Here is a 13,768-nt window from a genome sequence, read left to right as displayed (position 1 = left end):
GTAGGACTCCAAGAAATCAGAACAGGGGGGCACACCAGCAAGTGCTGGATGAGGTACATATAACCAAGGAGGAGGTGAAGAAGCTGCTATGCGAACTTAACACCTCAAAGGCGGTGGGACCAGACAACATCTCTCCATGGGTCCTTAAAGAGGGAGCAGAGATATTGTGTGAGCCATTAACAAAGATCTTCAACACATCATTTGAAACTGGGCAACTCCCTGAGGTATGGAAAATGGCAAATGTAGTCCCAATTTTTAAAAAGGGAGACAGACATGAGGCACTAAACTACAGACCTGTATCACTAACGTGTATAGTATGCAAGGTCATGGAGAAGATCATCAGGAGGAGAGTGGTGGGGCACCTGGAAAGAAACAAGTGTATAATTGACACAGTTCCTCACAAGAGGTTACTGCAAAAGCTAGAGGACCAGGCACACATAACAGGAAAGGCACTGCAATGGATCAGAGAATATCTGACAGGGAGGCAACAACGAGTCATGGTACGCGACGAGGTGTCAGAGTGGGCGCCTGTGACAAGCGGGGTTCCACAGGGGTCAGTCGTAGGACCTGTGCTGTTCTTGGTATACGTGAACGACATAACGGAAGGGATAGACTCAGAAGTGTCCTTGTTTGCAGATGATGTGAAGTTAATGAGAAGAATCGAATCGGACGAGGATCAGGCAGGACTACAAAGAGACCTGGACAGGCTACAAGCCTGGTCCAGCAACTGGCTCCTTGAATTTAACCCTGCCAAATGCAAAGTCATGAAGATTGGGGAAGGGCAAAGAAGACCGCAGACACAATATAGTTTAGATGGCCAAAGACTGCAAACCTCACTCAAGGAAAAAGATCTGGGGGTGAGTATAACACCGAGCATATCTCCTGAGGCGCACATCAATCAGATAACTGCTGCAGCATACGGGCGCCTGGCAAACCTACGGAGAGCGTTCCGATACCTCAGTAAGGATTCGTTTAAGACTCGGTATACCATTTACGTCAGGCCCATACTGGAGTACGCAGCACCAGTTTGGAATCCACACCTAGTCAAGCACGTCAAGAAATTAGAGAAAGTGCAAAGGTTTGCAACAAGACTAGTCCCAGGGCTACGGGGATTGTCCTATGAAGAAAGGTTGAGGGAAATCGGCCTGACGACACTGGAGGCCAGGAGGGTCAGGGGAGACATGATAACGACATATAAAATACTGCGCGGAATAGACGAGGTGGACAAAGACGGGATGTTCCAGAGATGGGACACAGACACAAGAGGTCACAATTGGAAGTTGAAGACTCAGATGAATCAAAGGGATGTTAGGAAGTATTTCTTCAGTCATAGAGTAGTCAGGCCATGGAATAGCCTAGAAAGTGATGTGGTGGAGGCAGGAACCATACATAGTTTTAAGGCGAGGTATGATAGAGCTCATGGGGCAGGGAGAGAGAGGACCTAGTAGCAATCAGCGAAGAGGCGGGGCCAGGAGCTGTGACTCGACCCCTGCAACCACAAATAGGTGAGTACACACACACACACACACACACACACACACACACACACATGACTCGACCCCTGCAACCACAAATAGGTGAGTACAAATAGGTGAGTACACACACAAGCGAATAACAAAACCAGAGCATATAACAGTTGCATGAGAGCAGTCATGCAGACACACTGATGTATAAGGATATAGGTATGCAGCCTATATGAAATATATTTTTTCTGTTATATAATATGCTTTTCTTTTATACGAAGCTTAGTTTATTTATATATTTATTTTTCCTTCATATGTAATTTTCAATATTGATGAACATTAGGCTGTGCCAAAATTGGAAATTATTTAATTTTTTCAGTCAGATACCCTGCAAATGAAAAACAGTCTTTCCTATAAATATTTATTTCCTGAATAGGCCTAACTGAAAAAAATAATAAAATCAAGTTTGAATTTACTATATGTGCAAAAGTGATAGCCTCTCTTAACCTCATCTTTGTACCCCCCCCCCTCTGTCCTCTGATCCTAGTTGCGAGCCTAATTGGGTAGTCGAGTGTTGTCTTCCTGGTTAGCTTAGGTAAGATTCGTCAGGAAACAGAACAAGTGTTTTCTGACTCTGGCCTTAGTTATATGATGACTGTCCCATTGTGAAATATTGTGGCAGTTCTGAGACAGCACTGCAACCCCCCCACAGCTAGTTGCATCTTGATATGGCACTGGGTGGATGGTGGGATAATGGGTGACGGGTGAGCAACGTTCCACCAGCACACATCCCGTGTTCGTTTTCTTAGTGATAAGTTGTAAGCATAAATTCGTTGAAAATTCATTAAATAAAACTGATTTTTTTTACAATAATTCTGTTTTTGCAGTATCATGATATAATTTGGTCGTAATTTGTTTTCATGTCTAATAATACACTACTCAACATGACACGAAATCGTAATGACACGATTGCAAGCAAACTATACCACGGGTAGGGTAGAACCCGCGATCAGAGAGTTTCAAAACTCCAGACCGTCGCGTTAGTTACTGGGCCAGCTAACCCCGCCCGTGGTACGGTATTTTTTAAATAATACACTCTCAGAAACAAAGTTAAGTCAGCTCGAAGTCTGGGGCTGTTGACGTAATGGTATCAGTTGTTCTTAACAGTTGTCGACGGAATAGTTTAGCCACTAAAAATGTATACTGATACGCTCGTTCAATTTCATGATTTTCTTGCATTCTTGTTCATTTTATATACCAGATTTTTCCCAATGGCAGTGTTAAAGATAATCTAGAAAACCCATGTTCCTCCAGAATTAACGAAGAGAAATTGAAATCTGTGAACGGTGGTAAGCCTAAGCGAGCACTCCATAATTTGGTGTGTACAACATAAAGACAAAAAAGTGAATATACCAGACATTACTCGACATTGCAATACAAAAATGTGGAATGGCTAACAGGATCCGATTCACTGCCTAAACTTTTCTGTTGGACCTGTTTGCTGTTTTCCAGAATGTGGTTTGTGGAATAAGCAGGGTTACTCTGATGTGAACCATTTGACATTAGCAGTATAAAAGCACTGAAGATCTCAGGCCCATGTTCAGGCCATCAGAGAATTGACACCTTAATTGGCAGCGAGAGAAAGGCTGAAATAGCAGACACAACGAGCAAAGAAAAAAGTGTACTGATGAAACTGAAGCAATGAGGCTCAGTGTGTGATGAGATCTTAGAACTGTTTACAACTCAAAGAAGAAGACTAGAACTGACCTACAGATGAATTAAATAAGTAAAATTATCTGGGGCTTTTATTTTTAAATTTATGCATAAGATAAAATTCATATCTTATTTTGCGGTTTATAGAATATTAGAAATTCGGTTTATTTTTGCATGAAAACAATCATATCATTTGTAATCCATACTAGGCATACCTAGAGGGTGTTTCGGGGGTCAACGCCCCCGCAGCCCAGTCCATGAAAGGCGTCGTGGTGGATCAGGGCCTGATAACCAAACTTTCTGTTGGCCGCACGCAAACCGACGTACGAATCACAGCTCAGCTGGTCAGGTACTGAATTTAAGTGCCTGTCTAGCGCCTTGTTGAAGACAGCCAGGGGTCTATTGGTAATCCCCCGAGCCTAAACAAAACAAGCGATTTGAAGAGAATCATCATTGGCTTGGCATCCCTAGTTTTGAAAGTTCTCATTATCCATCCTGTCATTTTCCTAGATTTGGTAGAGACATTGTTGTGATCTTTGAAAATGAGATTCTCTAACATTATTACTCCCAGGTCGTTCACATTAGTTTTTCGCTCTATTGCGTTGTTGGAATTTGTTTCACACTCCGTTTCAGTTTTTATTTCCTCGAGTTTTCCACAGCAGAGTAATTGAAATTTGCCTTCATTTAACTTCATTTAATGTCCGCTTGGTGATTTGCAGTGTCCTCAGTGGATGACACTGTCATGCAGATTCTAGTATCATCAGCAAAGGAGCTTTGGCTTACATCTCTGTCAGATATGAGGATGAGGAAAGGGATAGGAGCGAGTACTGAACCTTCTGGAAACGAGTTTTTCACTGTAGCCGCTACTGACTTCGTGTTCTATTTGTTTGGAAGTTATGGATCCATCTACCCACTTTTCCTGTTATTCCTTTATCACGCATTTTTGCTTGCTGTTAAACCATGATCTGTGTATACTCCATCTGCATTTTTGTCCTTCAGTGCCTCAAAGACCATGTCATAGTGATCCAGTAAGAGGCAGGAGCGACCTGCTCTAAACCCATGCTGCATTGGAGTTTACCTGGAGAGGGTTTCGGGGGTCTGATCAACCAGACTGGTACTACTGGCCGCACGCAAGCTGACGTACGAACCACAGCCTGGTTGGTCAGGTACTGACTTTAGGTGCCTGTCCAGTGTCTTCTTGAAGACAACCAGGGGTCTATTGGTAATACCCCTTATGTATGCTGGAAAGCAATTGAACAGTCTTGGGCCCCGGACACTTACCGTGTTCTCTCAGTGTACTCGTGGTGCCCCTGCTTTCTATCGGGGGAATATTGCATCTCCTGCTGAGTCGTTTGCTTTCATATGGAGTGATTTTCGTGTGCAGGTTTGGTACCAATCCCTCCAGGACCTTCCAAGTGTATATTATCATGTATCTCTCTCGCCTGCGTTCAAGGGAATACAGATCAAGGACCTTCAGCCGTTCCCAGTAGTTTAGGTGCTTTATCGCACTTATGTGTGCCGTGAAAGTTCTTTGTACACTCTCCAGGTCTGCAACGTCGCCAGCCTTGAAGGGGGCCGTTAGTGTACAGCAGTATTCCAGCCTAGAGAGCACAAGGGATTTGAAGAGAATCATCATGGGCTTGGCGTCTCTAGTTTTGAAGGTTCTCATTATCCGTCCTATCATTTTCCTAGCGCATGAGGTAGATACATTGTTGTGGTATTTGAAGGCGAGATCCTCTGACATTATCACTCCCAGGTCCTTCACATTACTTTTCCGCTCTACTGTATGGTTAGAATTTGTGGTATACCCTGCCACATTTTTAATTCCTTCAAGTTTTCCATATCTGAGTAGTTGAAATTTCTCCTCGTTAAACTTCATATTGTTTTGAGTGGCCCATTCGAAGATTTGGTTGATGTCCGCTTGGAGTCTCGCGGTGTCTTCGATGGAGGTCACTGCCATGGTGATCCGGGTGTCATCTCTATGTCAGAAATGAGGATGAGGAATAGAATGGAAGTGAGTACTGTGCCTTGTGGAACAGAGCTTTTTACTATAGCTGCCTGGGACTTTACTCTGTTTACTATTACTCTTTGTGTTCTATTTGTCAGGAAGTTGTAGATCCATCTACCAACTTTTCTCGTTATTCCTTTATCCCGCATTTTGTGTGCTATTACACCATGGTTATACTTGTCGAAAGCTTTTGCAAAGTCTGTGTATACTACATCTGTATTTTGTTTACCCTCTACAGCATCCAGGACCTTGTCATAGTGGTCCAGTAGCTGGGACAGGCAGGAGCGGCCTACTCTAAACCCGTGTTGTCCTGAGTTGTGTAACTGATGGGTATCTAAGTAGTTGGCTATCTTGCTTCTTAAAACCCTCTCAAAGATTTTTATGATATGGGATGTTAGCGCTATCGGTCTGTAGTTCTTTGCAATTGCTTTACTGCCACCTTTGTGGAGTGAGGCTATGTCTGTTGTTTTTAGTGTGTGTGGGATGACCTCTGTGTCCTTGCTCCCTCTCCATAAAATGCTTAAGGCACGCGATAGGGACTTCTTGCAGTTCTTGATGAACACGGAGTTCCACGAGTCTGGGCCTGGGGCAGAGTGCATGGGTTGTGCAATTGTTGAGTATTCAAACGGTTGGCGATTTTGTTTCTTAGAATCCTTTCAAAGATTTTATAATGTGGGACCTTAGTGCTATCGGTCTGCCTTTCTTTGCAATTGCTTTACTGCCACCTTTGTGGAGTGGGGCTATGTCTGTTGTTTTTAGTGACTGTGGTATGACCCCTGTGTCTATGCTCCCTCTCCATATAGAAATATCCTAAAGTTTGGATGTTTATTTTTGAGTAATACTTATGCGAGAGTAGTAGTTTCAGCAAGGTAGCGCAGTACACACACTGTGACAATAACCACCATACGCCACTGAAAGTAGTATTAGTTATAAAGATTCCTTCTTAGTCATCATGATACCATAGAGGAGAGTGAAGTTGTTTTCTTGGTAATGGAAGGGAAGTACCATTTGCTTCCAGTTCCGTTCTCTCAACCGGATACATCGCATCGCTCCAAGACATACAGAATCATGCATTCCGAACCACATCCAACCTCAAGGTAGCATCGCTTGCCGGAACATACATATACTACTTGCGGCTTGAAACAATTATTTAAATCACTTAGTTCTCGTATCAACCTAAAATAAGAACAATTCCAGGCAAAACTTGACGTTTAAGCATAATATTACTAACATAGATCAATAAAATCCTACTGCTAATAATATTACAGGTAAATTAAATGTTTCATAATGCTTGAAACAAACGATAGCTTATGATTTTTTTCTGATAATAATAACAGTTATGACATGTCAAAAATAATATCCATATTTTACAACTGGGTAAAGTTAAATAACCAGTTATTAATCAGTGTTTTAGTTAGTTAGTAAAAGATTAGCCGGTATTCTCCCGGCCCGGGCCTTTTCCAAGTGGTGGCCCGGCCTTGGCTCCCTCTTTAGGGAGTGTCTGAGACCTAAGTCTCCCATGGGAGGAGGCACAAGTACCCCCTCATCTTTGGGACCAACTGTCTAGCCACAAGCTAGGCCTCTCTGGTCTGCCATCCCCGCCCCAAGGGGGCAAATGGGAATGACAGTCTTATGAGCTAAAGGCTCGGGCTCAGGCACCTACCCTACCCTAGAAGGGTTAGGCATGGTGTCGATCCTAGCCACAAGCTAGGCCTCTCTGGTCTGCCATCCCCGCCCCAAGGGGGCAAATGGGAATGACAGTCTTATGAGCTAAAGGCTCGGGCTCAGGCACCTACCCTACCCTAGAAGGGTTAGGCATGGTGTCGATCCAGTGTTTTAAAATACATAACTTGTATTAAATGAACATAATGTTTAAATAAAAACATATTACATAAATATGTAACATAATATAACTAATTCTTCAAAAAGGCAATCCCAGTTTTCAAAACATTTATAAAAATATAAAAAAACAAATGCTAAAATACCTATAACTAAATTCCTAATCAGTCTTCCAGAATTGGAGTCCACAGACTAAGTGAGCAATGTGAGTGAAACGGAAACACGAGTTTCAAAATAAATTCTCTTAAAATTTAAAGAAAAAATATTGCATGAAAGTTATGTAGTCTCATTTCAACATCGATATTATCTAACAAATCATTTATATGTAATGACCTAAATATTTAAAATCCTCAGCGATTTCATACTGGATAAAAATATTACTCAGATATTAGCTCTAGTATTTTCTTGTAATATCTTATATTTTTAAATAATGCAGTTGTTCATTAAATCGCATTTGATCATTTAACTAGATCTGTGACTCGACAGAAAAGTAATCTTCTGTTTATCATTCTGTCCATAACTGCATTCACAGTCAAGATAAGAGTCTGTTATTCTCCGGAATTTTTGTGAATGCGTTAAGCGCCACGAGTTAAGACGTGATGACGTCCATATATCGTTATAACTGCAAGCAATTTCTTCAGGAACGACTGATAATGATGCTGTAGTACGTCTTAAATTATCGAAGAAGAGCCAAGATTTTTACCTCTAGAGGATTTTAGTGCAGGACGTAGGTAGTGTAAAATATTGTTACAAGTCGTGGTGTTAACTTCTACGACAAGAATTATGAGCATGAGTTAAGTCTCAGTTTTGTGGTAACTGGCCGAGCATCTGTTAAATGCGAAGCTCCTAGTGATGGAGTCAGCTATGTCCACTAGGATGTCTGTTATGTTGCTGTTAGCTGTGAGGGAGGAAATGAGGTGTCGGGCAAGTTTGTTAATGCGATAAAGTGTACCAAAACTTTTTGATTGGTGCGTCACTTGAAAGAGTGAAAACAGCCTCGCCAGGAGCCACAATTAAATGTTTGTACGTCTGACCCGAGCGTGGGCATGTTTACATTTTAATAGAGGCCTCTTTGTCGAAAATCCTCAAGCCTTCTGGTGTCCGCCTGGCAACCTTATGCCTTTATAGATGTGTCGAGGACTTAGAAATAAGTTCCTCAGCAGCATCGGTGCTTGATAATGTGACTCTCTTTTTACATCAATGTCATTTCCAGCGATATCAATGTCAGTGACCCTTGAAAATGACATCAGCTTGATGTCTTGAAGTTATAGGAGTGTACTGGAGGGGAAATAGAAATATCGGAGACACGAGGTGTGTACTGGAGGGGAAATAGAGGTATCGAAGACACAAGGTGTGTACTGGAGGGGAAATAGAGGTATCGAAGACACAAGGTGTGTACTGGAGGGGAAACAGAGATATCGGAGACACAAGGTGTGTACTGGAGGGGAAATAGAGGTATCGGAGATACAAGGTGTGTACTGGAGGAGAAACAGAGGTATCGGAGATACAAAGTGTGTACTGGAGGAGAAACAGAGGTATCGGAGATACAAGGTGTGTACTGGAGGAGAAACAGAGGTATTGGAGACACAAGGTGTGTACTGGAGGAGAAACAGAGGTATCGGAGACACAAGGTGTGTACTGGAGGAGAAACAGAGGTATCGGAGACACAAGGTGTGTACTGGAGAAGAAACAGAGGTATCGGAGACACAACGTGTGTACTGGAAGGGAAACAGAGGTGTCGGAGACACAAGGTGTGTACTGGAGGGGAAACAGAGGTGTCGGAGACACAAGGTGTGTACTGGAGGAGAAACAGAGGTGTCGGAGATACAAGGTGTGTACTGGAGAAGAAACAGAGGTGTCGGAGACACAATGTGTGTACTGGAGGAGAAACAGAGGTTTCGGAGACACAAGGTGTGTACTGGAGGGGAAACAGAGGTGTCGGAGACACAAGGTGTGTACTGGAGGGGAAACAGAGGTGTCGGAGAAACAAGTTGTGTACTGGAGGGGAAACAGAGGTGTCGGAGACACAAGGTGTGTACTGGAGGAGAAACAGAGGTGTCGGAGACACAAGGTGTGTACTGGAGGAGAAACAGGGGTGTCGGAGACACAAGGTGTGTACTGGAGGAGAAACAGAGGTATTGGAGACACAAGGTGTGTACTGGAGGAGAAACAGAGGTATTGGAGACACAAGGTGTGTACTGGAGGAGAAACAGAGGTGTCGGAGACACAAGGTGTGTACTGGAGGAGAAACAGAGGTGTCGGAGATACAAGGTGTGTACTGGAGGGGAAACAGGTGTCGGAGACACAAGGTGTGTACTGGAGGAGAAACAGAGGTAGCGGAGACAAGGTGTGTACTGGAGGGGAAACAGAGGTGTCGGAGACACAAGGTGTGTACTGGAGGGGAAACAGAGGTATCGGAGACACAAGGTGTGCACTGGAGGGGAAACAGAGGTGTCGGAGACACAAGGTGTGTACTGGAGGGGAAACAGAGGTATCGGAGACACAAGGTGTGTACTGGAGGGGAAACAGAGGTGTCGGAGACAAAAGGTGTGTACTGGAGGAGAAACAGAGGTATTGGAGACACAAGGTGTGTACTGGAGGAGAAACAGAGGTGTCGGAGACACAAGGTGTGTACTGGAGGAGAAACAGAGGTGTCGGAGACACAAGGTGTGTACTGGAGGAGAAACAGAGGTATTGGAGACACAAGGTGTGTACTGGAGGAGAAACAGAGGTGTCGGAGACACAAGGTGTGTACTGGAGGAGAAACAGAGGTGTCGGAGACACAAGGTGTGTACTGGAGGGGAAACAGAGGTGTCGGAGACACAAGGTGTGTACTGGAGGGGAAACAGAGGTGTCGGAGACACAAGGTGTGTACTGGAGGGGAAACAGAGGTATCACAAAGCTTGCAACAGAGTATAAAGCCTCAAGATTGCCACTAAAAGTTTCCAGAAGAATTCCTTCCTAACACAACTAACCCACACTACTACTACACGACTTATCCCGCGTCTTCCTCTAAGTTTGGTTGTGGAGTTATAGTGATGGACACAGGTATTATACTCCAAAATAAATTTAACAGCTACAGCTCAAACCCACAAGTTTAAAATGATAATTGCTAAGTGTTCGTAACCCACCCTGGCCCGTCCTTATGAAGTTTTGTGTAAAGCGTGGTTTTATAAAGTGTCTGATAAAGCCCCACTGTGTGTGACATGTAAAATAAATATTTACCTGCTTAAGTGTCTTTGGAGTACCATTTGTCTGTTTACGTCATTGACTGCCTAGATGGCGTCATAATGTTCCCACCGCTGATAAAGGCCATTATCTGGTGATTTTTATCCTTTAAAATAAATTAACAGTAACAACGACAGCTTACCACTGGATAATCTCCATAAATGCTCTGGTGATTGAAGACGTAGAAATAGCTCTTCTGGTTAATGTTGGAGTGTAGATCAGCCATATGGAGTACTGGGGCTGTGATCTGAGCATCACTAAGAATCTGCAGCGTCTGGTCTCTCACCTCCTTCTCGTCGTCCTGAGGAGTGTGGTTCCACTGCGTGTACTCGTTGATCACAGCATGGTAGATCTGCGACGCCTGCCAGGAAACACCCATTATTTTTTAAAGTAAATCATCTATTATCTGGTTCTGTAGGCGGATAAGTTTGGGTCGAAAAAATTGCCTTATATTATATAACTCCTATTTTATATATTCTTTCATAATATTATGGCTAAACACTTTAAATATCCATCTTATTGCATTCTAATTCATATATATAATATTTTTTTTGGAGTGAGATATCCAACGAATACTTTGGACAACATCTGCAGTTAGTCTGAGCAAAGCAAAAAATAAATTGCATATATTAAAGAAATCTAAAATTCATGATCCATTTGAAGAGAAAACGTAAACAGCACACATGCACTCCGAAAATATACTTAAACCGTATGCAGTTGATAAACAATGACAGAACAAATGCTGATACAATCATTTCACTGTTCACCCATCCTATAGGAGGAACCTGAATGTAATTTTTTAAAGGTTTTTCAAATTCATTTTCATAAAAAAGCCGAACTAAGCACTGGTTCTTAACTTTCTAATGTGGTGGATTGGTATTTTTTTTCTCAGTTTGTGAGGGAGCGGTGTAGGCTTCCCAACATAGGGATAATAGAGATTAATGGGAAAACTCTAAATTTTTACGTTTAATTAAGAAGAATAAGCAACAAAGTGTTTGTATTATTTATCTTATAAACATGCTAAAACACACCAAAAGTTTACCAATAGAAAAGGTGAGTCTGCTTCATTTCCAGCTTATTTAGCCATGGCTTGATTGAGGACAATTGACATGTGCACTAATGATCCAGTATCCATACCGTTCCTGTGCTTCGTCCTAACGACACCCATGTTAGAGAAAGCAATCTGACAGAGGCATGTTGTGGGGAATGGGAATCGAGTTTTCAGGGAAATTACAGCAAGTTGTTCTTTCACTTAAATCCAAAAAGAAGCAAATGATGTTAAAGCTTCGAAATTCATCTTCAGTCTTTCATTAGCCGCCAGCTTTATCAGCTGCCAGCTTTATCAGCCGCAACTTTATCAGCCGCCAGCTTCAACAATAAATCCTCCTCAGCAACAGCCAAATCATCCTTCATTGCAATAAATGGATTTCATATTCAACCATTTCCTTTCCTTAGATCTTTTGCTGGAAAGTAGAACTCGCGCTCAGCTACATTTATAGTGTTTTCTATTGACGTTACGTAAAAGTGTTATATTGAGCTCAACACCCGCGATCTGTTAGTGGTTCTGAGGATTCTCTTTCCCACGGAATATAGAGATTGAAAGTATAATAACCTATGTGATATGTCAAGATATCTTATTAATGAAAATAAGATACAAGACAAATTAAGCAAATTACCTAAATTTACTTGCAACAGATAAGCGAAATATAGATATAAATCTAGATGTACCCACAGGACGGTAGTACCTCCCTGGGTGGTTGTTGTCTACCAACCTACTACCACAGGATGGTAGTACCTCCCTGGGTGGTTGTTGTCTACCAACCTACTACCACAGGATGGTAGTACCTCCCTGGGTGGTTGTTGTCTACCAACCTACTACCACAGGATGGTAGTACCTCCCTGGGTGGTTGTTGTCTACCAACCTACTACCACAGGATGGTAGTACCTCCCTGGATGGTTGTTGTCTACCAACCTACTACCACAGGATGGTAGTACCTCCCTGGGTGGTTGTTGTCTACCAACCTACTACCACAGGATGGTAGTACCTCCCTGGGTGGTTGTTGTCTACCAACCTACTACCACAGGATGGTAGTACCTCCCTGGGTGGTTGTTGTCTACCAACCTACTACCACAGGATGGTAGTACCTCCCTGGGTGGTTGTTGTCTACCAACCTACTACCACAGGATGGTAGTACCTCCCTGGGTGGTTGTTGTCTACCAACCTACTACCACAGGATGGTAGTACCTCCCTGGGTGGTTGTTGTCTACCAACCTACTACCACAGGATGGTAGTACCTCCCTGGGTGGTTGTTGTCTACCAACCTACTACCACAGGATGGTAGTACCTCCCTGGGTGGTTGTTGTCTACCAACCTACTACCACAGGATGGTAGTACCTCCCTGGGTGGTTGTTGTCTACCAACCTACTACCACAGGATGGTAGTACCTCCCTGGGTGGTTGTTGTCTACCAACCTACTACCACAGGATGGTAGTACCTCCCTGGGTGGTTGTTGTCTACCAACCTACTACCACAGGATGGTAGTACCTCCCTGGGTGGTTGTTGTCTACCAACCTACTACCACAGGATGGTAGTACCTCCCTGGGTGGTTGTTGTCTACCAACCTACTACCACAGGATGGTAGTACCTCCCTGGGTGGTTGTTGTCTACCAACCTACTACCACAGGATGGTAGTACCTCCCTGGGTGGTTGTTGTCTACCAACCTACTACCACAGGATGGTAGTACCTCCCTGGGTGGTTGTTGTCTACCAACCTACTACCACAGGATGGTAGTACCTCCCTGGGTGGTTGTTGTCTACCAACCTACTACCACAGGATGGTAGTACCTCCCTGGGTGGTTGTTGTCTACCAACCTACTACCACAGGATGGTAGTACCTCCCTGGGTGGTTGTTGTCTACCAACCTACTACCACAGGATGGTAGTACCTCCCTGGGTGGTTGTTGTCTACCAACCTACTACCACAGGATGGTAGTACCTCCCTGGGTGGTTGTTGTCTACCAACCTACTACCACAGGATGGTAGTACCTCCCTGGGTGGTTGTTGTCTACCAACCTACTACCACAGGATGGTAGTACCTCCCTGGGTGGTTGTTGTCTACCAACCTACTACCACAGGATGGTAGTACCTCCCTGGGTGGTTGTTGTCTACCAACCTACTACCACAGGATGGTAGTACCTCCCTGGGTGGTTGTTGTCTACCAACCTACTACCACAGGATGGTAGTACCTCCCTGGGTGGTTGTTGTCTACCAACCTACTACCACAGGATGGTAGTACCTCCCTGGGTGGTTGTTGTCTACCAACCTACTACCACAGGATGGTAGTACCTCCCTGGGTGGTTGTTGTCTACCAACCTACTACCACAGGATGGTAGTACCTCCCTGGGTGGTTGTTGTCTACCAACCTACTACCACAGGATGGTAGTACCTCCCTGGGTGGTTGTTGTCTACCAACCTACTACCACAGGATGGTAGTACCTCCCTGGGTGGTTGTTGTCTA

At 43.7% G+C, this 13,768-nt stretch overlaps 1 protein-coding gene across 1 annotated transcript in view; it reads right to left on the bottom strand.

Moving 5' to 3' along the window:
• The window catches only part of LOC128703847 (uncharacterized), a 231,110-nt gene that overhangs the window by 116,569 nt on the left and 100,773 nt on the right, over nucleotides 1–13,768 (bottom strand). The window contains exon 2 of the mRNA XM_070103774.1: nucleotides 10,394–10,612. Coding sequence (XP_069959875.1) covers nucleotides 10,394–10,612 — 219 coding nt within the window. The remainder of the gene's footprint in view (nucleotides 1–10,393; nucleotides 10,613–13,768) is intronic.

Source organism: Cherax quadricarinatus, chromosome 87 (genome assembly GCF_038502225.1).
Source record: "Cherax quadricarinatus isolate ZL_2023a chromosome 87, ASM3850222v1, whole genome shotgun sequence".
NCBI classification, from domain to species: domain Eukaryota; kingdom Metazoa; phylum Arthropoda; class Malacostraca; order Decapoda; family Parastacidae; genus Cherax; species Cherax quadricarinatus.
The sequence above is the reverse complement of the archived record's forward strand: the minus strand, read 5'-3'. Positions and strand labels throughout refer to the sequence as shown.